At 47.9% G+C, this 26,277-nt stretch overlaps 1 protein-coding gene across 1 annotated transcript in view; it reads left to right on the top strand.

Annotated features, from left to right (window-relative positions):
- MAD1L1 (MAD1 mitotic arrest deficient-like 1 (yeast)) overlaps positions 1-26,277 on the top strand; it is a 760,935-nt gene that overhangs the window by 559,522 nt on the left and 175,136 nt on the right. The window contains exon 17 of the mRNA XM_015422082.1: positions 6,899-7,089. Within this exon, the coding sequence (XP_015277568.1) occupies positions 6,899-7,089 (191 nt within the window). The remainder of the gene's footprint in view (positions 1-6,898; positions 7,090-26,277) is intronic.

Below are 26,277 nucleotides of genomic sequence, written 5' to 3' on the forward strand. Positions count from 1 at the left end.
CCTCCCTCCCTCCCTCCCTCCCTTTGGAAACAGGTGACCCAAAGGGCTCCTGCTCCAGAAGAAACCTTTGGAAGCAGCTGCCCCCAGAGCACCCACACACAGCCAGTCCTCCTTCCTCGTGGCACGTTTGGCGTGGGCAGAAGCCAGTCATGGGCGTCTGTCCTGGGACAGGAGAGTTCTGAACACCCTCCCTCCCTTTGGAAACAGGTGACCCAAAGGGCTCCTGCTCCAGAAGAAACCTTTGGAAGCAGCTGCCCCCAGAGCACCCACACACAGCCAGTCCTCCTTCCTCGTGGCACGTTTGGCGTGGGCAGAAGCCAGTCATGGGCGTCTGTCCTGGGACAGGAGAGTTCTGAGGAGCCGTGGTCTTGGAGGCGCGCAGCTGCTGGCTGGCCCGCCTTCAGAGACCGGAGGCAAGGGGCGCAAAGGACGCCACAGAGACCACTCTGGAGAAGCCTCGAGCCGCCTGCTCGGCATTGATGGGCATGAAACATTATTCCCGCTGCCTGCTCCTCTGGAGCACAGCTGGGCTGGGGGGGCGGTTCTGTAGCCCTACGGTAGGTAGGCCCGTGGCCCTGTCGGCACCCAGCAGGGAAGGCCTGGCCCCTTCTCCTCCTCCCTAGACTACATCAGAAGTTACATCGGCCCGAAAATTTCCTGGCTACGAGCCCTGCCCAGGAAGGGACTGGCTTGTGTCATGCACTGATGGATTTGGCTGAGATCTGGGGGAGGGATTTATACCAGGTTATAACTGTAATTCGTCTCCTGTCACCTGGAGTTGAGGACTTCTTGCACTTGTCCGGAGAATCAGGATGGGGCAAGAGTGAGAGCAGGAGGTCCCCAGCCTTTTTGGGCCTGAGGGAACGTTTGGGATTCTGGTACAGCGTGATGGGCGTGGCCACAAAATGGCTGCCGTAGGAGGCGGAGCTGGCCACAAAATGGGTGCTGCAGTTTACCTCCAGTTGTGCAGTGAAGATCTTTGCGTTGTTGTGGCAGCTGATGCCACCTTTTAAAAAAATGTGCATAACCAATCAGAATCCTTCCTGGGCAAAAGTCCCACTTAGCCCCACCCACTACTTAAAAGCACTTGGTGGGTGCTGGGAAACATGTTGTCGGGTGCCATGTCAGGGACTGCTGAATTAGAGTGTCAGACTGGGATGGCCTTGGGCCAGTCACGTACCCTTGGCATAATCTACCTTGCAGGGTTGTTGTGGACATAGAGTGGAGCAGGGGAGGATGTTATCAGCTGCTTTTGGTCCCCGTTGTTGAGAAAGATGGGATATAAATGAAGCGAAATGAATAAAGCCTTTCCAATCTCCCTTCTGCCAGATGTCTTCCAGTGCCTCCTCTTCCCAACAGAGACATGCCCTCGTTTGGGATAAATAGGATCAGGGATTCCAGCCAAATCCCACCACAGATGCTGAAACAACAACAACTTTCCCCGTCTAGAACATAAGAGAAGCCACATCGGATCAGGCCAGTGGCCCATCTGGTCCAACACTCTGGTCACACAGTGGCCAAAACCCAGGTGCCATCAGGAGGTCCAGCAGCGGGGCCAGAACTCCAGAAGCTCTCCCACTGTTGCCCCCCGAGCAACACTGCCCTATATGAAGTGTTTCATCTATACGTTGTGGCTGATAGCCGCTGATAGGCCTCTGCTCCATATGTTTATCCAATCCCCTCTTGAAGCGGTCTCTGCTTGCAACCACCACCATGAATTCCATGTGTTAATGACTCTGGGTGAACAAGGACTTCCTTTCGTCATTCTAAGCCAACTGCTCATTCATTTCACTGACTGCCAATGAGTTCTCGGATTGTGAGAAAGGGAGAAAAGTACTTCTTTGTCTACCTTCTCTATCCTGTGCATAATTTTGTAAACCTCTATCATGTGACCAATTATCTTTTTTCCCAGGCTAAAAAGCCCTAACCACTTTAAACCTTTCTTCACAGGGGAAGTGTTCCACCCTCTTAAGTATCCTAGTTGCCCTTTTCTGCACCTTTTCTGATGCTACTTTTTTTAAATGTGCACTGACAAGAACTGCACACAATACTCCAAATGAGGCCGCACCGTAGATTTATACAGGGGCATTATGATACTGGCTGATTTGTTTCCAATCCTCTTCCTAATAATTCCCAACATTGCATTTCCCGTTTTTATTGCCGTCCCACACTGGGTCGACATCTTCAATGAGTTATCTAGCACTGCTCCAAAATCTCTCTCCTGGTCATTCAGTATTCAGAAAGCAGCAGGGGGACATTTGAACCTTCCAGGCATTCCGTTTCTGACCTAAGAGTAGCAGTTCTCTCACAAAGGAATTTCAAAGGGAGAATAGAAAGAGAGACTGCTGAATTGTGACTGATAATGAAGCTTAAGACAATGCATCCTCCTGGACCGAATTGAGACCTAGGTTTCCTGTCTCATTACCAATGCTGCTTTTTCCTCGCCTACTACCCCTCTGCGTATCACACCTAATCTAATGTTATCTGTTATTGTCATTCACCTGCTATTCTCATTTGGCACTGAAGTAACTCTGTTCTCCATGATAGAAGGACAGATGGACTCACATTCTAGCTGTATCTGGAAAAGTTAGTACTGACTCGCGAAAGCTCATCCCCTGCCACAGATTTTGTTAGTCTTTAAGGTGCTACTGGACTCTTGCTCTTTTCTCTCCTGGCCAGTTACTGACAGTCTCTTTATCCAACTTTGTGGCCAGAAACAACGTGTGGCTGCAGAGGGAGTGGGGGAGATAGGAGAGACAGGGGGAGGTTTTGGCGAACAAGATCCCCTGCGTGTTCCAGCCATAAATGCCTCTGTGCTAATCCCGGGCTGCTGTGTTGATAAAAACGTGCTGACTTAGGCGGGATCTTCTGCTGTGTATTTAACTAAAGCCTGTCTCTGTAATTAATGGAGGGATAAATTGTGGTTTAATTACTCAGAAAGCACCTTCGGTGAAGGATTCATGGTAATTGGTATGTAGCCTCTTGAAGGATTCACAATTCTGGCAGCCGCCTTAGCTGCGATTTAAATACCGGTTGACCAGCTGCTCACCTGGGGGGGGGGTCTCCAGCAGTACCAGGAACCCACCAGGGAAGAAAAAGGATGATATTCTTCACAGACTGAGTTTGCCTCTTTATAAGAATGGTACACTCCCCCCCCCCATCTTCCTTTTTCCTTTACGACTTTTGCTGCGTTGTCTCTCGATTGGCTAACGCTGCAAGTCCCCAGTTTCGCAAACCGACCAATCATTTATTCAATTTTTTTTTAGTACCCTTTCCCAAAGATCCTCGAAGTGGCTTCCGTCGGCCAATCTAATGTCAGCCAGCTCAAATCCAGTTAACGCACAGTCAGTAGCGGTAAAACAAATGCTGGATTTAAGCTGTGCTGGGAAATACAGCGGCAGACTTTGACCACCTCCTGTCCAGTCGCCGATGGGCTCGTGTTAGCTGATTCGGATGGCAGATTGCCAGCTTTGACATCCTTACTGCCGTTACAATCGGTGGCCATTGTCGTGACTTCTAGCACACCACGGAAAGCCTTCGAAACCCAACCAGGGGGTCACAATGCAATCCTGTGCATGTTTACTCTGAAGTTTCAGGTCTCGTTTTGTTCAGCTGTCAGAACCCTGGAGCGATCAGTTCCCAACAACAGTCATTCAGAAAAATAAAAGTTTATTGAGACATTGAAAGTATCCAGACTCGTAATGTTTTGTGTTAGAACTAACCCAAAAGTGTGCGAAGCCAATAATTATACTAAGCCCACCTAACATTCTAAATGGCCCAGAGCCAATCACGCTAAACCCCGAGCCCGCCAGAATATAACAGTCCCATCTTCCCAGGGGAAAGCTGACACCAGGAGCCCAAGGTTACATCTCTAAGTCTAGTTTGATAGCAGCCGGCCAAGCAAGCAGAAAACGAAAGTGAACCTTTCAGGTCATCCGGGCTTCCCCCATGGCAACTCAGATGTTGACACCGGCAAGGTATACTCCTGGTTAAGCATTTTTTTTATTGGCAGCCTTGGTTGTACAAAGAGGGCAACCAAGATGACGAAGGGGGTAGTCGATATTAGCAGAACAAAATTCAAGTCCATTAGCACCATGGAGACCATCCCGATTTTCCAGGCCATAAGCTTTTGTGGGTTAAAGCTCACTTCATCAGATGCAAATAAGAATGAAGATCCATCAGGTCGGAAGACGGGAGGGAGGTCACCGAGAAGGGCCGACTGGAGTCAGGATGCAGGGGTACTAAGTGAGCTTCGACGCAGAAAAGCTGCAGGTGGTGGAGCATGCCTTCAGTTGCAGCCAACCAGGCCCATAGCCAGGAATTTTTTTAATTCAGGGGACCATTAAATAAGTCGGGGGCACCCCCCGCGCACACACCACAAACAAGCAGCCCTGCTCCTGCCCTTCCCTGCAACTGAGTGGTGAGTTGCCAGGGCAGGAGAGTGGCGAGCCCGCCCGAGGAGGCTGCCTCCGTTGCCCACCTGCCACTGCCGTGGTCCCTTCCCCGTTATCACCCCTGCCACCTGGTCCTCCTCCTTCTCGTCCTCCATCTGCAGCTGAATGGCAGGTGGAGGGAGCTGGAGTGGGCACACGTGTCCCCTCTGGCAGTGCCCACTCGCCTTTTGGCTGGTGCTGCCGATAGTGGGGAGGCGAGAGAGCAGCATGGGATTGAAAGGCAGTGCAGGGCTAGACTTCTTGCTGGCTTGCTGGTGATGAGAGAGAGCATGGCTGCCGGTGGCATGAGACGAGCGAGAGCGGCGTGGGATTGGAGGACGGTATGGGGCTTGCTGGCGATGAGCATGATAAATAAAATTAAAAAATGGAAGTCAGGGGGCCTGGGCTAGATGGGAAGTCGGGGGGGCTTGTCAGTAGGTCAGGGCCCCAGGCCCCGAGGGGCCCCACTGTAGCTACGGGCCTGCAGTCAACTGCCCCCCGTAGGATTTTCAAGGCATGGGATATAGCAGGTAGAGAAAGAAGTCCTTTTCCTCCTTTTTCACAAGACAAGAACTCGTGGGCACTCCATGAAATTGCTGAGCAGTCAGGTTAGAACGGATAAAAGGAAGTCCTTCTTCACCCAAAGAATGATGAACACATGGGATTCACTGCCACAGGAGGTGATGATGGCTACAAGCATGGACAGCTTCAAGAGGGAATTAGATAAGCATATGGAGCAGAAGTCTATCAGCGGCTATTAGCCACAAGGGATAGACAGGAACTCTCACTCTGGGGCAAGGGATGCTCTGTCTTCTCGGTGCTTGGGGGGCAACAGTGGGAGGGCTTCTAGTGTCCTGGCCCCACTGCTGGGACCTCCTGATGGCACCTGGTATTTTTGGCCACTGTGTGACAGAGAGTTGGACTGGATGGGCCATTGGCCTGATCCAACATTGGCTTCTCTTATGTTCTTATGTTCTTAACTAACTAGGGCTGCTGGTCCTACTTAGCTTGTGAGTTCGGACGAGATCAGGCAAGGCTGGGCTATGCAAAGTCACATCCACAAAAGCTCATACTGGAAAATGTTGGTTTCTAAGGTGCTATGGTATTGGAATTTAGTCCTTCATGTGTGTCTCTGAGCTGGGACCAGGCGAGGAGCCCTGAGGTGACCTCCCATTTCCTGCTTTGATGCTTTGCTTGATTTACCAAATGCTTTTGTATCCTGCCCTTTCCTATCTTACAGAAAAATGATGCATTTGACTGAAGGCTGAATAGTCTAGGACTTGTAAGTTTAGAAAAGGGACAACTGCGGGTGGGCATGATAGAGGTATGTAGAATTATGCATGGGGTGGAGAAATCTGAAAAAGAGAACTTTTTCGCCCCTCTCCCGAAACGCTAGAACTCGAGGGCATCCAATGAAGCTGATGGGCAGTAGGTTCAGGGCAGACAAAAGGAAATACTACTTTACTGTCCGATCCCACAGCTATCAATCCAATACACGTTTGAAGCAAAGTAATATTTATTGAAGCTATGATGATACTGGAACAAGTGCACTGTTTAGAATAACCAGAACAGTCAGGGCAAAGTATAATAAAGCAAATTCATAAAGACAATAACCAATAGACTTGGTTCCCGCTCGGGCGGTTAGGCTGTCGGACTCGCACCCAAAGCCTGGGAAGCAACGGCTTTCTAAATGATAAACAATTATAGTTCTCTCACACTCTAGTTCATTATAGACTAAGCGAAGCCGACTCTCCACCACCTGTGACCTTGCTGATTATGATAGTTCAAAGCAGCATTAGCGTACAGTAAAAGGAATGCATGAGACAAGAGAGTGCGCGCGTTAGAGTTACAGTAGACATGCACAGTTGCATACCACCATACGGGGGGGGGGGAACCCCAAGGAATGAACTTCAGACATATGCAGAATTCTTTGGCAGCTTGCTGACATTTACACAGGGAGTGATTGAAATGTGGATTTGCTGCCAGAGGATGTAGTGATGGCCACAGGAATCAACAGCTTTCAAAGGGGATTAGAAAGATTAATGGAGGGATAGATCTATCAATGCCTACTAACCATGGTGGCTGAGGAGAACCTCCATATTCAGAGGCAGTCAACCTTCAAATCTCATAGCCAGGAGGCAATATTAGAGGAAGTCATCGGCCTCTATGCCATGTTATTGGCCGTCCTGAGGAACCGGTTGGCCACTGTGTGAGATGGGATGCTGGACTAGGTGGACCACTGGTGTGATCCAGCAGGGGATCTTCTGATGTTCTTATCAGGGGAAGACCTTGGCCTCTCTGCCCTGTTGTTGGCCCTCCAGAGGAACTGGTTGGCCACTGTGTGCGAGACAGGATGCTGGACTAGATGGACCACTGGTCTGATTCAGCAGGGCTCTTCTTAAATTCTTATGTCAGATCCATAACAGGCAGCGAAGACAAACAAAAAACCCTTTTCTCTCTTCCAGAACTGAAGACCAAATTGGAGAGTGAGAAGAAGATCAACCAGCGCCTCAAGGAGATTTTCCATTCCAAGATCCAGGAGTTCCGCAAAGTGTATTACAGCCTGACGGGGTACCAGATCGACATGACTTGTGAGAGTCAGTACCGGGTCACCTCGATGTATGCTGAGCACAAGGAAGACTGCTTGATCTTTAGGGTAGGCGTGGCCTTTTCCTAATGTATACGAAGGTGCTCTGTTTTCTAATATTCCTGTAACTCCTCTATCTGCCCCTTGGTTGCCGAGATGATACACACCCGGTCGACACTTTTGCTGGATTTTGTATTCTTTTCTGGCCTGCGGACTTGGAAAGTGTTTACAGGCTTACAGGTATTTTGTTTCGTCTCAAAGGGAGTTTACTTCGACATTTTGAAGCAGGGGTCCCCAACCTGGTGCTTGTGGGCACCACAGCAGCTGCTGACCCTTTCCCTGGTGCTTACTGTGGGCATTTAGAAAGTGGGTGGGGCCAGCCGGGGCTTTGGCCCAACAGGGCTTTTGGTTGGCTGTGTAGATCGAACTGTTAAACTGAGCTTCGACCTGAAATGTCGAAGCGTTCCATACATTGCCTTGCTCGCTGACATTGGGTCGGCCTCCCGTGGCGGCCATATTGTGGCTGCACCCACCACCCCATGTCGGAATTCCAAGCACGGGCTCAGGAAGGCCTGGGGACCCCCGGCTCAGAGGGCTCCGCCTACTTTCTCCCCCCCCCCCCGCTAAAATAAAACCCGTTCGCCGGTAGAGATGCTAGAGATACCTGAGGAGACGGTGGGGTAATTTATATGCACGGAATCATTCCCAAGACACTTTCCTGTGTTGTAAGGAAATGGGCTGTGGAGCATGTTCTAACCTTCGCCGAGGGACGTGCTTGAAAGTCTCTCTCTGTTAAGCAGATAGAGAGGAACTGAGTGAAGACTGCAGAGGAGCCGGGTAAAGATCCCAGGGGCCATTCCGATGGCCACGGATGTCTGCTCAGCCGATGACAAAGTAACTTGGCAGAATGTGGCCCATCCGTGCCTGCTGGCCGCTTGCCGTGAATTGTCGTCCATAGGCAGGGGAGCTTGTGTGTCTTGCGTGTGCAGTTCTCTTGAAGATGGAGCACCCCATGATTATCGTTATGATAAACTTAGGATAAATATAACTTGAACTCTAAGGAATATGTACTTTTTCAGGAACCGCAATAGAAGATTTTAGGGATTGGATTAATCGCTTATAGCTTTAGAAATTATTCAAATGAAAGAGGGATGGAAACAAAGGTTTAAGGCGGAAATTGTATTGTAGCAGCTGTTATATAAGCTTGATGGGAAATTTCCCTTTAATGTCTTATCCACTTCCCCATGTCCTTCCCTTCCTACAATGTCCTATATATTAATGAAAATCAAATAAAAGTTTAATTTTAAAAGAGGAGGAGGAGGAGGAGGAGGAGGAGATTGGATTTATACCCCGCCCTTCACTACCCAAAGAAGTCTCAGAGCGGCTTACAAACTCCTTTCCCTTCCCCTCCCCACAACAGACACCCTGTGAGGTAGGTGGAGCTGAGAGAGCTCTGACGGAAACTGCTGTTTTTCAAGAACAGTTCTGAGAGAACTGTGACTGGCCCAAGGTCATCCAGCCAGGTGCAAGTGGAGGAGTGGGGAATCAAACCTGGTTCTCTCAGATTAGAGTCCGCGCACTTAACCAATGCACCAAACAAGAAGACGGAACACCCCTTAGGGTTATCTTTGGGGAGAGGAATGGCTTGTACTGGAGCTTCCTTCAGGACAAATGACCCATGTCATATGGAGAAGCACATGCCCCTGTGTATCGGGGACACTGCATCGGGGCTTTTTATGTCACGCACATGAACACACATGAAGCTGACTTACGCTGAGTCAGACCCTGGGTCCATCAAAGTCAGTATTGTCTACTCAGACTGGCAGCGGCTTTCCGGATTCTCAGGCAGAGGTCTTCCATGTTACCTACTACCTGATCCTTAACCGGGAATGTCGAGGATTGAACCTGGGACCTTCTGCATGCAAAGCAGAGGCTCTTCCACTGAGCCACGGCTCCTCCTTCCTTCCTGCAGCTTCTGGAGACATGGTTATGTGGGTCAGTGACCATGTTGGTCTGCAGTAGGACAGTTTGATTTGAATTCAGTAGCACCTTGAGACACCAACAAGATTGGGGAGGGGGGGATAGGAGCTTTCAAACTCATACCCTGAAAATCTTATCGGTTTCCAAGCTGCTACCGGACTCAAATCTAGATTTTTCCCATGGTGCCTTTGATCTGTGTTCTACGTACTTTTTTTAAAAAATAAATTTTTATTGAGTTTTTAAACATTTATAAACATGAAACACAAAACTAACAATAACTACATAAGGATAAACTAGGTGGTTACCTCCACATAATATACGTATATGTTCCTGAACACAAGTTTCAACAAAAGTTTGTCTAGGGAAGAGCGAATACATAGTAGGTATTTTCCGTTATAAGCTTCAAAAATAAAACTCTATAAACAGGTATTTCTTTGTACTTGGCAGGCATATGTTCTACGTACTTAACAGCTGGGATAGGAACAATTCACCAAAGAGAAGCCAGTTCTCCGGTGGTCCAGGAGTGGGGCAGTGGTCCAGGAAGGGGGCAGTCCTTGACTCCTTACTCTTGGGAAAGCACCTCCCCCTTCCGTAGGCAGGGCCGGCAAACTTTGATCCCAGAGGGGAGGGGCTTATCCTCTGATCCCCAGTCTTACCGGCCCTGCCTTCTGAGCAGGACGTGCTGGCTGTGCTCTGAAAAGCACGAAGATCCCAGAAGACACCGGAAGGACAGAAGAAGAAGCGGAGACCTAAAGGGCAATGAGAGAAGGTACTTACCTTCCAGCCCTAAAACATATTCGAGAGCTGCAGGCCTCGAATTACAAGGGATCCGGCACCGGCAGTCTTGGGAGGCCCCCAGGCAGTCGCGGCGCCGAGAGGAACGACTCGAACCCCGCTGGGAAGGCGGCGGTAAACTGCTCTCCCCCCCCATCCAGCCACGGCGGCGTGCAGCGGTTTTGGGGACAGACGCTCAGTGAAGAGCCTGGGGAGAGCAGAGGCAAGAGAGGCGGCCGAGGGTGGTGCAGAATCTCTGTCACCTTCCCTTTCGGCATTGGAATGGAGCCCCCTCCTTGTTCCGGATCGTGGCGAGGAGGGACGTGTCTCCTGCGCAGTCTACCCGGTCGGCTGAACCACGGTAGGACTGTATCCATTGAGAACTGGTAAGGTGTGGAGGGGGAGAGAGAAAGAGGACTAACCCCCCTCCTCCAGTTTTCTTTTCCCTGCCCTTTACTCCTTTCTCTGGATCTGGATGGGAGGTTCTTTAAAAGGGCGAATTGCTTCTGGTTCATGGGTCAGGTCTCTAGCAGGGACATTTTACAGTCCTTATTGCTGGGCCTTTTGGAAAGGGAGCAACAATAGACAGCCTACTTCTTCCCCACCTGATTCTTCTGATGTGGGTGGGGCAAGGCTCCATTTTGGGGCTCTGTTAGGAGAGTGATGGTGGCTACTTTCACTTTCAGGTTCCCCTAAAATGGCTGAGAAGGCGGGAACATCTAGCTCCCAAGGCACAGAGAGTCTTAACCCTTCACAGATTACCAATATAGCCTCCCAAAATACTGAGCCCTCAGGAGAGGAAGCCCAGTCAAATTTCTCTCCTGGCTTAGAGAGGAAATGAGAAAGAATTCACTGGTCTAGGGCAACAGGCAGCTTCTTCCTAGGCTACTGTCCTCTCTGCTAAAAGAGACAGGAGCCCCAGTATAGAGGGCAGCCCTCCTCCTAGAAATACAGGCCTCCCAAGCATAGTGCCAGAAAAAAGGTGAACTATTAGAGCAGGAGAAAGAAAAGGGTGCCTGTCATTCAATCTAGACTCTTGCTCCTAATCTCTATAATAGAATATGGGCTAAGGTCATGAGGGCACTAGAGTTTACATACTCTCCAAAGATACAGGAAGACAAGGAGGTTCCTGGGTTCTTTCCTGTAGGCTCTGACAAAGCCATTCCCAAGTGTGCCGCTTCCTGTGGCATTATATAATATCATTACGGCAGTATGGGAACACCCAGCCTATCCAAAGTATGGGAAACCCAGTGTTTAATAAACTCTGCTTTCTTATTCCAGGAGCCACAAAGAAGTTCAAACTTCCTATGGTGGATGATTCAATTAACTTATAAGTGTCTACTTCTCTGTTTCCCGTGGATGCTGATGGACTCCCAAAAAAGACAAGGGAGTTGCAAAGGCACTGCGTAGAGTTTTTTTGAGGCGCTTGCCATCTCCCTTAGAGTATCAGCTATGGGATCCCTGTTTGCTCAAGTGGCCTACCTGTGGGCCTCAGAGCTAACTTCTGTAGACAGTGACATACCAAAGAGCCTTAAAGATGAGCTAAAACAGATAGCTCTAGCCACAGCATTTGCGACAGAAGCCTCTTTGGATGCCATACAACTCACAGCGAGGGCTATGGCATGTCGTACAACGGCCAGGAGAAATACGTGGCTGGGACACCGGAATGCAGATCCAGCAACAAGGACCAAGGTGGCAGTGGTATCTCTCAAGGGAGTTAACCTTTGAAGAGCAGGCCTGGAATGTTACTTGGTGAAAGGCAAAGGCAAGTCATGGGTGCTACCGTCAAAGAAGAAGGATATGAATTCTAGAAGGAGACCACAGTCTTTTTGAGACCTCAGTCGTGATGATAAACAACAAATGGAAGATATAGGCGCAAGAGGATAGCTTTCTCTGGGCAGTGGCACCAGGCTGTGTCGGACAAGTGGTTCCTGGAGACGCTGGCTCATGGCTACGCACTAGAGTTCAAAAGAGTTCCAAGCAACGTTTCTTGGATATCTCATGGGAAAGATCACCAGGAAAAACACAAGATGATGTTACAGGCAATCTAACATCTGTTGGACACTGGAGTGATAGAGATGGTGCCGAGACAGAGAGTTCGCTAGGAATTTAGTCCATCCCTTTACGATCACCAAGAAGAATGGGAACACTAGGGGCATCTCGGACTTGAAGTGGCTCAACAAACATGTGCAATCACAAAAGTTCAAGATGGAAATGTTGAGGTCCATTTATTTATTTTTTCCCTCCATACATGCAGGGGACTTCATGGTCTCCATAGACCTGGCGGAAGCCTATCCGCACATCCTGACAAGGGATAATCACAGGAAATTTCTAAGGTTCACATATCACAGCAAACATTTCCAATATTGAGCCTCGCCCTCTGGACTCAAGTCCTCGCCTCAGATATTCTCCAAGGTCCTGGGGACACTAGTGGCCTTCCTAAGTCTGAGAGGAGTGGTCCTGTTTTCCTTACTTGGAAGACGTTTTGATCCAGGCAGAGTCCAGTCACCAGGTGAGCCTACACTTGGACTTTATAATCCAAGTATTTAGTGTTTAGTCATGCTGGCCACATGACCATGGAAATGTCTTCGGACAGCGCTGGCTCTTCGGCTTTGAAACTGAGATGAGCACCGCAACCCTAGAGTCGGTTTGGCTGGCTTTTGAGCAAGGGAACCTTTACCTTTACCTTACTACAGGGACATGGTTGTGCTATTAACAGGGAGAAGAGGACCCTGGAGCCAACTCAAGTAATTACACACTTGGGAGTGTGGATAGACACAAGACAGGACAGGGTTCTTCTGCTCCAGGAGCGGTTAGTAAAATTTCTCACTTATCTTTCATCAGGTCCTGAACATTTAGACACGAGGTGATGACTTTAGTATGTCTCCTGGGCATGATGGTGTCGTGCCAAGATCTACTACCGTGGCATACAGTTCATATGTATTTCTTTATTCCTTTATTCTTTATTCACTACCAGAAGGAAATAGACTACAAGATAGTCAAGAAGGTAGAGTTACCACAGTCTGTGTGGACAGAGTTACAGTAGTGGCTAGTTCCAACTCTGTTCACAGAAGGGATACTTCTAAGTGAACCCCATGGGACACATGGTCAAGACACCTGGTCGAAGCCGGAAACACCCTGGAATTTGGGACCATAAAGTTGACCCTGGCTTGCCTGCAGACGCAACTGGTAGGCAGTCATGTTCTGATTCAAATGGATAACATGATGACGAAAGTCTATATTAACAGATAGGGAGACATGCAATCCCAACGGCTACACCGGGAAGCAATGCAAGTGATGCAATGGGCAGAGTAGCATGTGCTGTCCTTAAAGGCCACACATATGGCAGGAAGAGAAACATGTTAACAGAGGGACGCCTTCCAACAGAATAGCGAAAGATTTGGAAGGCAGAGGTTGATCCTTTCACGAAGAGACAGACCATCAAGTTAAAAAAAAAGGTTTACGTCCAAAACTCACATGAAAGGGGCACTAGGAATGGACGCCCTGTTCCTAGCATGGCCGAGAGCTCTACTCTATGCCTTGTCGTTCCTGACTCTAATTCCCAGAGTGGTACAGCAGGCAATAGATTAAAGAGCAGATGTGATTCTGATGGCACCCTTTTTGTCCACAGAGGACTGGGTTCCAGGACCTCATGAGCCTATCCAGACAGGATCTATGGTGGCTGCCTCTCAGACGGGACCTTCTATCTCAGGAGATGACCGTTCATCTGCAACTGAACATGCTACAACTCACAGCGTGGAGGTTGAGAGGAGACAGTTAGCAGCTCTAGGATGTGAGACAGAGATGGTTTCCACACTCTTGGCATCCAGAAAATTTTCTATGACCAAAATATATGACAGATCCTGACAAACATCTTCTAACTGGTGTGGAGAGCAGGGGTGGACCCAATGCGGGCGCAGATGGGCATGGCTTTTCTCCAACAGGGTCCAAGTAAAGGGTTGAGTACTAGTTCTCTTAAGGCGACAGGTAATGGCCCTTTCCACGATTGGAGGGGCTAGGGAAGGTAGGTTTTTCCCCATCACCCACACATATGGCGGTTTTTGAGGGGGGCCTTCCTCCTCAATTCACCACCGGTACACAGGTTCTCCGCATGGAATTTAAATGCAGTGCTGTGAGCACTATGCAAGGAGCTGTTTGAACCAATGGCATCATGTCCCATGAAAGATATTACTCTGAAAACAATTTCTTAGTGGGGATCAGTTCAGCGCGTAGGTTTTTGGGGCTGAGAGCTTTGTCGGTACACACAGATTTATGTACCTTCTACGATGACAGGGTCGTCCTCAGACCAGCCCCAGTGTTCATCCCCAAAAGTTAACTCCTGGTTCCATATATAGGAAGATATGGTACTTCCCTCCTTTTCTTCAAACCCTGGCCATGAGATGGTGACGGTCTGGCATCATCTGGACGTGCACAGGGCTTTGAGTTTTCTATATGGACAGGACCAGGGGGTTGAGATAGACTGAATCCTTGTTTGGGTTTGTTAGTCAGTTGTCCCTGGGAAAGAGGGTCTCCATTTCTGCCCTGAGCAGGTGGATAAGGATCCGTCAGGCATACAAGGTGTAGGGGTTAGTACCTCCAGTAGGGGTCACAGGGCACTCTATGGGGGGCAGTCACATTGGTGGCATATAGGGCCTTGCCACCCCTAGAAGTCACTTGTAAGGTGGTGACACGGAGATTTGTCCATTCCTTTACAAAGTACTATAGGATTAACAAACTAGCCTTGGCAAAAGCAGTATTTGACAGTAGAGGGCTCCTTCAGGCCCTGTAGGCACCGGAAGTTGTGTGACCCACCCGGGGGGAGCACTGCTTTTTTACGTCCCAGGAGTAAGGAGTCAAGGACTGCCCCACTCCTGGACCACCGGAGAACGGAAGATTTGTATTCACTTACCGGGAAGCTTCCTTCTCGGTGGTCCAGAGTGGGGCAGTCCTACCCACCCTCTCTTGTTGGACACGACTTCCGGTCCATTTATGTTTTGCAGTTGTTCAGCTGTTCGTGAATATGGTCTAAATGATTACGTGATGTGGCGGACTGTTGCTGTTTCTTTTCTCTAATGGTTAAAATACTGGTTTGTATTTGTTTAAGCCCGTGGCTGTGATGGTATTCCCTGGTTGTCTGAGGGGGAAGGAGTTATTTTTTAAGTGTATTTACAGCAGCTCGGAGGTGGCTTTCGGTATGACTGGGGATCAGAGGATAAGCCCCTCCCCTCTGGGATCAAAGTTTGCCGGCCCTGCCTATGGAAGGGGGAGGTGCTTTCCCAGGAGTAAGGAGTCAAGGACTGCCCCACTCTGGACCACCGAGAAGGAAGCTTCACGGTAAGTGAATACAAATCTTCCGTTTCCCCCTCCCTTAACATCTCAATTTCTTCTTTGTCTCTGTTTTCTTTAGTGATGGAATTTAGATTTTCAGGGTGCTTGAATCACTGCTGGGGGGTTGCTAATGGAGATGAACCTATCCTGTTGAAAAAGGACTCAGTTTATTGTGCATGTCTGTATATGTGGCGGACTGTTGCTGTTTGTTTGCTCTAATGGTTAAAATACAGGTTTCTATTTGGTTAAGCCCATGGCTGTGATGGTATTCTCCAGTTGTCTGAGGGGGAAGGAGTTATTTTTTAAGTGGATTTACAGCAGCTCGGAGGTGGCTTTCGGTATGACTGGGGATCAGAGGATAAGCCCCTCCCCTCTGGGATCAAAGTTTGCCGGCCCTGCCTACGGAAGGGGGAGGTGCTTTCCCAGGAGTAAGGAGTCAAGGACTGTCCCACTCTGGACCACCGAGAAGGAACCTTCATGGTAAGTGAATACAAATCTTCCATTTTCTTTGGTGTCTCACACACACACACGGCATCTGAAATGGGCTCTAGCTGCCAAAGTTGGTGGGTCGGGCTTTGGTCGGCATTCTCGCCCTTTCCAGGCAGTGGGCCCAAACTTGCTTTCTGTATCATGCAAACAAACGCGAGCCAGAGGATCAATGCGTCGACTGTTTCCCTTTCAGCCAGTGACACCACAATACTAATCTCTCGGGTTATAATTCTGGTGGTTTATCTGCGGAGCCAGCTGGAGGAGAATTTTGGCAAGCGGGCAGTGCATGCGAACGGAGTCCTTTTTATTCTCCCCGAGGAAGGAGTTAATCTCAAATGACTCCCCCACCACCTCACTCCCCTCCCCTTTATTGCTCGTTGCAGCATCACAGTGTCGATTCATACGCCTCTCCTCCTCTGGAGTCCCATCGTTACCGCTCGCTCACTTACGGGAACATATAAATTTTGATTTCTCGAGGTTTATGTGCACCGAATTTTCGAGCAACTATGGGGCCGTGGGTGTGTTTCCTTTGTAGCCGGTGTGTTTCTTCTGTAGCTATAACTTTAGCACTCTCATTCATCCTCTCTTTGGGCAATCGATGCCAGGGGAGAGGAGCGCTTTATGGACACTGCTGTCACAATTAATAACAACTGGTGATACTTGCCGTCTTTGTGGAGGGGGAAACGCACTGATGCTTTGGCAATGTGGCTTCACCTTGGGGTCCAGAAATCAAAGGCGTAAGTTTGCTCTTGTCACTGGTTTTCCTGCTGGTGGTTGCAGCTGTTTTGCCACAGACAATATCCGCCCCAAGATGACAGTCTTCTCAGCAGTACCCCTGTCCTCAACCGAGGCTGTGTTCTTTTATATGTATCATCTTTTGTGCACTTTCAAAGACATAGAAGAGTCCGTGGATTCACCTTGTTAACAGCGCAAAAGGCTGATTGTTGTCCGAACTGCTCAGCTTTTGGATTATTTTACATATTCTTTGAAACTTTGATTAGCTGCCTGTCTTCCTTATGGAGCTCAGGGCAACTCACAATGCAAATAAAATGTGAAAATATACATAATGCATAAATATACATAAAACCCAAATTCAAATTTAGGACTGCTTTAATCAAATGCAGCCCTAAATAAAGCCACCTTCAGCTGCCTCGTAAAGATTGGAAGTAAGGCAGCCAGGCACTCCTCCCTGGGGAGGCAGCTCTCATCATTGTGGGGCTGCCACTGAAAAGGCCATGCAGTTGATTTTGGTTAAAAAAATGAATCCGTTCAAAAAAGCAAGCTCCATCTCCCCAGGTCATCGGGATATTCACTGGAGGCATTTTCACTTTCTCACAATACAAGAACTCGGGGGCACTCCATGAAATTGCTGAGCAGTTGGGTTAGAATAGATAAAAGGAAGTCCTTCTTCACCCAAAGAGTGATTAACACATGGAATTCACTGCCCCAGGAGGTGGTGGCGGCTATAAGCATGGACTGCTTCAAGAGGGAATTGGATAAACATCTGGGGCAGAGGTCCATCCGTGGCTATTAGCCACAAGGTATAGAGCTGCAGTGGCTCAAGTGGTTAAGACACTGAACTGCAGGCTGTGGAAGGTCGGTAGTTCAGCAGTTCGAGACCCGAGTGTGTCACATGACGGAGTGAGCTCCCGTCTCTAGTTCCAGCTCCTGCCAACCTTGTTCAAAAGCAAGAAATTGCAAGTAGATAAATAGGTACCACTTCACTGGGAAGGTAACAGCGTTCCGTGCGCCTTGGTGTTTAGTCACGCCGGCCACATGACCACGGAAATGTCTTTGGACAGCGCTGACTCTTCGGCTTTGAAACGGAGATGAGCACCGCAACCATAGAGTCAGATTCAACTGACTTTCGAGCAAGGGAACCTTTACCTTTACCTATAGATAGGGACTCTCAGGCTGGGGCAAGGGATGCTCTGTATTCTTGTTGCTTGGGGGGCGGACAACAGTGGGAGGGCTTCTAAAGGCCTGGCCCCACTGCTGGACCTCCTGGTGGTCCCTGATATTTTTGGCCACTGTGTGACAGAGTGTTGGACTGGATGGGCCATTGGCCTGATCCAACATTGGCTTCTCTTACGTTCTTATGTTCAAGGAGAAATACATCATCGGGAGGTCAGCAGCCCAAGTCCAAACTCTGTAGACGCATCCTAGGGGACTGGTTCCCAAAGTGGACAATACCGCCCCCTAAGGGTGCTGGAACGATCCAGGTTGGTGGTCGGAGCCTTGGGTGCAATTGGGGGGCGTTGAATACAAACAAGGGGGCGGTGGAAGCATAAAGAAAGAAGAGTCCAGAACCCATCAAAAGCAGCCTTTTGGTTGTAGGCCAAATAAGTTTGGGAACCTATGCATATGATCCAGTGGATTGAACCCAATCAGCTTTTCCACTGAGTAGAAGGAAGGAAGAGATCACCTTTGATCCCACAAAGTCCTTGTTGCAGATCATGAGATCTGCATGGATAAAAATAATGTGGGACAGGGGTTGGGGGAAAAAAGAACTGGGCACAACTGAGTGAAAAAGTTGGCTGGATCCAACCCTTTATTTACACTTACTACCGCTGCTTCCGTGACATTCCTTAGGTTCTGTAATACAGTTCCGTATTGATGCTGCTCACGAAGATTACCATTTCCCCAATGGGGAATTGCAGCTAAGAAACAGTGTGGCCACCAAGGGGAATTTGGGTGGGATGAAAGCTGTTGACGTATAAAAGATCCCAGATCCAATCCCTGGCACCTGCAGGTAAAAGGATCATGCAGTAGGTGATGGGAAAGACCTCAGCCTGAAACCCTGGAGAGCTGCTGCCAGTCTGAGTAGACAATACTGACCTTGATGGACCAATGGTGATTCAGTATCAGGCAGCTTCATATGTGCATGTATGTTTCTAGCCCAGCGCCCTATCCATTGCTGCGCTCTGCTTAGCAGCAAAGGATGAAGCTGTTGAAGCTCTTCCTTCGAGGAATACACACAGCAAGACATATTAGGGCTGCCCGATCCTGTATAATGAATGGAACCGAGTCCAGGATTTTAGAACTAAACCTAGCGAGGGGCATGCAGAAGGTCTCAGGTTCAATCCCCGGCATCTCCAGTTAATAGAATCAGGCAGGAGGTGATGTGGAAGGCCTCAACCTGAGACCTCGAAGAGCCACTGCCAGTCTGAGTAGACAATGTGGACCTTGATGGAGTTATGTTCAGTACAAGGCAGCTGCATGTGTTTTTCCAAGGTGGGCAAGTATGTGATGGGAGCAGATCTGGAAGCCAGGGGCGGGTGATCGGAACGGGACTCCCGTCCCCTGCCAACCTATGCCAGTCTTCATACCAGGCTCCACATTTCCCACGCTTGCTGGAGACACCCCGCTGCTGTTTACATTCCCCTCGGATTTAAGCACTGACGAACAAATTAACCCAGGTCTCCTCATATGTGAACAAGGACGCAGGCTGCCGATTAACTGGATCTCGCGGGGAATTAAAAAATCCTTTGCAATACACTCGAGAGAATCCCTCCAGACATTACAGATGTGCTCGTCATACCGAAAGCTTACTTTTTGTTGTTTGCTGGTTGGTTCGGGACCCCTGCTGGCGCTTGCCCGGGTTGGGCACGCATCATTTTTACAGCTCTGTCTCTCCGTGTATTTTTTTTTTAATTAAATGCAATGGAAGTTCGTCTCTAAACACTCCACCAGGATTTTAAGATGCTGATGATTTCTGTTGTGGAAAGTCATATATTACAATTATCGGCCTTTTGGCAGATACACAGTCTATTACTGTTGCTGCTTCATTAAAGGTCTTGGGTGGTTATACACATTCCGTGCCTCTGTGTAAGTGATTGTAACGTGCAGGCAGCTCAGAGAACTATGCAGAGGCTGTGCTGGCTTTGGTTTCCTTCTCTTATTTCTCCTCCCTGCATCTGATTTTTATATATATATTTTTTTGAAAATCAGTTTCCTTCAATCCCACAACCTCCCAGTTAGGTGGGCCAGTTGCATAAATAGAGGGGGCACCCGTTCCAGTGTTCTCCCCCCCCAAACACAAAAGTTCAGAAAACATTTCTGTTCCGCGTTTCCCCTCCCCCCTATTCCCACTAGGAAACCGTTTACTTCCTTCCTCCCACGATGAGAGATTTGTGGAAGAGTCCCGAGGCCTGCCCCCGGCACTGCTAGGTCTAAAGGGCAGATCACGGCAAAGAAAACCGAGCAGGCCCAGAAAGGGAACCAGAGCTTCCTAGAGTTGCCAGCCTCCAGGTGGGTCTAGTAACAAATAAATATACACTGCAAAAACCTTTTAGCAAACTAATGTGTTCTATTTATGGTCATCATTTAGTAAAGTGCATAGTGTATCATTATTTCATCCTAGTCAGGTATAAATATTCATTACATTCAATAAGCAATAACATTCAGTACATGCAGATTTCTAACTACCAGACAATTTTGCATCAGTGTTATAAAAGTCAAGCCCCAACGGGAGTTTGTAGAATTATAAGCCCGCTTCTCCTTGCATGAAGTCTTCCAAAAAGGGGGACAGTCTGGCTTGGGAGGGGGTCAAAGCATGGGGACAAGGATGCTGTGGATCATCCTACAAAAGACACATTGTGCAGCTAAAATTCATGGACGGAGAATGACATGAGTACTGTCCCCCAAGGCTGTCCCCCAAAGGAGTCTCAGAGTGGCTTACAAACTCCTTTCCCTTCCCCTCCCCACAACAGACACCCTGTGAGGTCGGTGGGCCTGAGAGAACTCTGACAGAAACTGCTCTTTTTCAAGGACAGCTCTGACAGAACTATGGCTTGCCCAAGGTCATCCAGCCAGGTGCAAGTGGAGGAGTGGGGAATCAAACCCGGTCCTCCCAGATTAGAGTCCACGCACTTAACTACTACACCAAACTGGGTCTCGGTGATGGGTGGACGTGAGGAACAGGTTTGTTGTTGTTGCTGTTGGTTTCAATCACACAATAATAAGAGGAGCAGGTTGCTTGATGTTGTCACAGCAGTACTGTATGCCATTAAGTGACTTTCCATACATGAGCAGCAAGACGGGGTGATGGGTGAGCGCAGAATCCTGACCTGCTACCTCCACGTCCCTTCAGACTTTACAGTGGCCGTTTCTCACTTCTAGCATGGGAGCCCATTGAATTTGGGCCTGGCCTACCTCACAGGGCGGTTGTTGCGGGGAAAACGGAAGATGAAGACGAGATTGGATTTATACCCCGCCCTTCACTCAGTGTCTCTGAGTGGCTTACATTACAATCTCCCTTCCCCTCCCCTCCCCACAACAGACTCCCTGGGAGGCGGGTGGGGCGGAGAGAACTCTCTCGAGGACTGCCCTTGAGAGAACAGCTCCGAGAGAACTTGTGACTGACCCAAGGTCACGCCAGCAGCTGTGTGTGGAGGAATGGGGAATCAAACCCGCTTCTCCCAGATTGGAGTCTGCACTCTTAACCACTATACCAAACTGGAGGAGAGGAGGGTGATATTCTAAGCCACTTTGAGTCTGAATTGAGGAGAAAAGTGAGGTATAAATGAATCGATGCCAGAGCCTCTTAGACTAGACCATTAGCTTGTTCTTAAAAGAGGGAGGGAGAAAGTAATATCACATGCTGTGTGGCCAGTTCTGGGAAATAAGAACTTCATTCACAGCCAGTCTGAAGAGCTGCAATGAAAGTGTGTGTGTGTGAGGGGGAGAGAGAGAGAGAGACCCATTACATTAACAGCCAGATCGTAGCCGGGCATTTGATCCACAATTTGTTGAGGAGTTACTGGGGGGGGGGGGGGGAAAAAAAGCTTGAAGTCTGAAAATGCAAAGAGGAGGCCGGATTGAAATAAAATTTTAATCTGCAGAGCTTCAGCCCGACTTCAGAAGAAGGGTTAAAGCCTCATTGCGAACTGGTAAGGTTTGAAGGGGGGGGGGATAACAGAGTGGGGAATGTTCTCCCTGTGACCGACAAAGGCAGCGCGCGCGAGAGAGACGTATTAATAAAATACTTCACCGTATGCATTAACTTGCATATTTCTTGGGTAGGCCCAGAGGGGAGAATGTGATGGCAGAAATGGAGAGATCTTCCTCTTGCTTTCTCGTATAGCTCATTTAGTGTCCCTGACACAATCCATAAATCGAGGTACTTTATAACTTAGCCCATTTGAGAGCCAGTTTGGTGTCGTGGTTAAGAGCGCAGACTCTAATCTGGGAGAACCGGGTTTGATTCCCCACTCCTCCTCCTGCCAGGAAATAGATTTCCCCCGCCGGCGTTTGGTAAGCCTAACTCCTCCACATGCACCTGGCTGGATGACCTTGGGCAAGCAGTAGCTCTGGCACAGCTGTTCTTGAAAAAGAGCAGTTTCTGTCCAGAGCGCTCTCAGCCCCACCTACCTCACAGGGAGAGGGAAGGGAAGGGAAAGGAGTATGTAAGCTGCTCTGAGACACCTTTGGGTAGTGAAGGGCCATGGGGTCTAAATCCAATCTCCTCCTCCTCCTCCTCCACATGCAGCCAGCTGGGTGACCTTGGGCCGGTCATTCATTCTTTCAGAGCTGTTCTCTCAAGGGCAGTTCTCGAGAGGGAGCTCTCTCAGCCCCACCTATTATTATTTTTAATTTTTATTTATTTATTTAATTTATACCCCGCCCTTCCCTCCAAAGGTGGGCTCAGGGTGTCTTACAGATTTTCCATAAAAGTACAGTTAAAAGCTATTGTATATAATCACAAGCATAAAATACCAATCATTTAAAATACAATTAAAACACTGGAACATTATCAAGAGAACGGGAGCACATTGTTTGTAGTATGCCTTAGGTGACCATATAATTCCCATACACACCAGCTCAGTTTGGTCACTTTGTTGTACAGTGGGTACAGGCTAAGGCCAGGACGTAGGCTGCGAGGTGGTAAAGTGAAGGTGGTAAAGCCAGGGCACAGGGACACTCCTCGGTGCATGATGTGGCTCCTTAGTCAAATGTCTGGTGGAAGAGCTCCGTCTTGCAGGCCCTGCGGAACTGATCTCTTCCGGGAGCTCATTCCACCAGGATGGAGCCACCACCGAGAAGTCCCTGGCCCTTGTTGTTGCCAGCCTAGCATCCTTGGGGGCTGGAAGGGCCAACTGATCTTGCGCCCCTGAACGCAGTGCTCTCCGGGGAACATGTGGGGAAAGGCGGTCCATCTCTGTTGTAGGGAGGGGAAGGGAAAGGAGATTGTAAGCCGCTCTGAGACTCCTTCTGGTAGTGATGGGCAGGGTATAAATCCAATATCTTCTTCTTTTCACCTTATCGGGCCTTGGATTAACTTGCGCTCCCTGCCTGGAGCTCACACAGTCTTATCATTGCTAGACCTAAACGAAACGTATCACTTGATGTTACGGCACCTGGTAGACTTCTGCTCAGCAAGGCTTCTGATTGGCCATTGGAGATTTGACTGACTGTGCAGGTTTTTAAAAGCGTTGCTTTGTCACTACGGCACAACGGACTTTAGTGTGTGTGACTGAAGGTAAGCCATGGCAGCCATGTTGTGGCGGGCTCCACCTTGTGTGGCAGCCATTTTGTACCTGCACCCACCACACAGTTTCAGAATTCCAAAGGTGCATGCAGGCTGAAGAAGGTCGGGGAACCCCTCTAGTAGAGCCTTTTCCTGTCGTTACCAAGCAGCTCCTTCTCAGTCATGTTTAGGGTCGCCAGGTCTTTTTTTTTTTTTTAAAGAATTTATTTATGCTTTTTCCAACAAACAAACAAACAAAAAATAAAAATCCGAATACATTCTTATTGTACAAGTCAGTTTCGGAGTGTTCATTTTACATTTTTTTCAAACCATTTATACACTTTAAACCATCTTTTCTTATAAACGTTATCGTCTCTTTCTGCTAATATCATATTTAATCTGTCCATTTCTGCTATTTCAAATATTTTTTCCATTATTTCTTATTTTTTAGGTACTAAATCTGATTTCCATTTTTTCGCTATTAGAATTCTGCTTAATGTGAGGATATATAACACAATACATTTATCATCCTTGTTTATTATATCAGGCAAAATATTAAGCAAGTAACTTTCGGGGTTAAGCTGCAGATCTATTCCTACAATTTATTTTATCAGATATTTTACCATTTTCCAAAATTTTACTATTTTGTCGCACCTCCACCATATATGATAGTATGTTCCTACGTTATTATTACATCTCCAACATATATCCGAGACATTTTTATAACATTTCGCTATTTTATCCGGTGACCAGTGCCACCTGTAAAACATTTTTAGAATATTCTCTTTATAAGGTGTGGCTCTTACTATTTTTTTCGTTTCCCACATTTTTTCCGATTCTTGCATATTTATTATGTGGCCAGGTTTGTTCCCAGGTTTTCATGCAGGGTTTTATCGCTATATCTTCCATGCTTTCCTTCTGAAGAAGTTTGTATAGCTTTTGTATTTGTTTGTCTGCCGAGGACAACCAAATCTTATCTAGTTCTAACATTGAGTCATTGAATTTTATTTTTTTGTCCTTAGCAAATCTTGATTGTAATATTGTTCTTTCCCAACTTGTCAGGTTTATATTCATTTCTTGTAGATTCTCTAATGTTGTTAATTCTTTTTCTTTGGTTAATAGCTTTTCATAAGTTGCTTTTTTCCCCTCTGTTAATAAGGCTGGCAATATAAAGGCTTCGAGTGGTGACACCCACATCGGTACTTCTTTGTACGTTTTTTCTTTAATTTTCTTCCAGATCTTAATCAGTGCCCCTCTTATAATATGGTTATTGAAGTTTTTATGCACTTTTTCCTTATCGTACCAAATGTAGGCATGCCAGCCCATATATAAATCATGACCCTCTAGTTGTAGTAATTTTTTGTCTTCTAAGAGTATCCATTCCCGTATCCATCCCATTGCTGCTGCTTGGTAATACATCTTCCAGTCTGGCATATCACATCCTCCTCTTTCTTTTCTATCTTTCAGAAATTTCCATCTTATTCGCGCTTTTTTGCCTTGCCATATAAATCTTCTTGTCATGCGGTCTAATTCTTCAAAAAAACTTTCATTTTTCAAGACCGGGATACATTGCGCAAAAAATAAAAATCTCGGGAGGATGTTCATTTTGATAGTAGCTATTCTTCCTAGCAATGAGATGTGTAGATCTTGCCATTTTTCAAGATCATTCTTGATCTCCTCTAGAAGTACTTTGTAGTTATTGTCATAGAGGTTCAGATTGTTGTTTGTTATGTTAATGCCTAAATATTTTACCTTTTTTACTACTTCTATGTTGGATATCCGGTACAAGTTTTCTACCTCTGTTTTATTACAATGTTTTGTTATTATTTTCGTCTTTCCTAAGTTTATTTTGAGACCTGCTTTTTCCCCATATATTTTTATAGTATTCAGTAAATGTCCAATCGAAGTTTTGGGGTCTTCCAGAATAAACACCAGGTCGTCCGCAAATGCTAGAAGTTTGTATTGTTCACCTTTTATCGCCAGGTCTTTACCTTCTGCCAGTGGGGGGCTCCAGGCTGCAGGGGACATGGTGCCCGGGATGCTCTAGTATTGGGGCAAAAGCTGTATGGTCACCATAGAGTTTTCAGCCAAATGCTAGAGTGTATCCAGCGCCATGACGTCACCCCTGGGTGACATCATCATGCCAGGCACAACAGGGCTCTTCGGGGGCAGATCGGGGCCCCCAAATTTGGGAAACCCCGCCCCTATTGGTGGATGGCAACTCTAGTCATGTCAGTCAAAGCCGCACCCCTCACACAGCACACCTGTAGGACCTCCTACTCCCATTTCAGTCCACCTGTTGACTCTGGTCATTAGGGTTGCTAGTTCTGGGTTGAGAAATACCTAGAGATTTTGAGGGTGAAATACCTGGCGATTTGGGGTCAAGAAAATGGCTCCTTTGGAGGTTAGACTCTGTAGTATTATATCCCTCCCCGCACCCCATCCTCCCTAAACCCCACCCCCCAAATCTCCAAGAATTTCTCAACCAAGAGTCGAGAACCCTTTTATCTTGGAAAGGCTGCTTCCTGCTGGAGACTTCTCTGGAGCAGGTGGATTTGCATTTCGTCTGCCACATTCTACACGAACAGCTGCCCAGACAGCTGGAGAACTCATCCTTCACGTCTGTATTGCGAACTGGTTGCTGGTGGCCCTGGAGATTTCCCATTATGACAACTGTTCTCTGGATGACAGCGATCGGGTTCCCCTGGAGAAAATGCCTGCTCTGGAGCGTGGACTCTATAGCATGATACCCTGCTGAAGCCCCCTCTTCCTAAACCCCGCCCTTCCCAGGCTCCGCCTCCACACTCTCCAGGAATTTTCCAACCCAAAGCTGGCCTGGCCTAATTGCCTTCCTGATTTTCACGATGTTCTGAATGCTTCGAGAGGTGGTCGGGAGGCTGTGTTTGGTGCCCGCAGGGTTTTCTTCAGTTGCAACAATGGCTTCGGGGGGATGTGTGAAAACTTGGCCTTATGTAGTTGCATTAAGTAGAAGAACGTGAAAGAAAAATATCTCAGGGACCTTTTTTTTGGCTAGGGCTTATTTTCAGATGACCCCCTCTGGCAACCTTATTCGCTCTCTGACCAGGAAATTACAATGGGAAATACAATTAACGGGTTAAAGTAGGGGGTTCGGCATTAAAGCATTTAAGCGATTCACAAAAGCCTTCACTCATTTTTTTTCGTGTAAACCTCCGCCCCGCCGTAATTATGGAGTTCAG

This window comes from Gekko japonicus, unplaced genomic scaffold, assembly GCF_001447785.1.
Source record: "Gekko japonicus isolate JY-2015 unplaced genomic scaffold, Gekko_japonicus_V1.1 scaffold196, whole genome shotgun sequence".
Lineage (NCBI taxonomy): Eukaryota > Metazoa > Chordata > Lepidosauria > Squamata > Gekkonidae > Gekko > Gekko japonicus.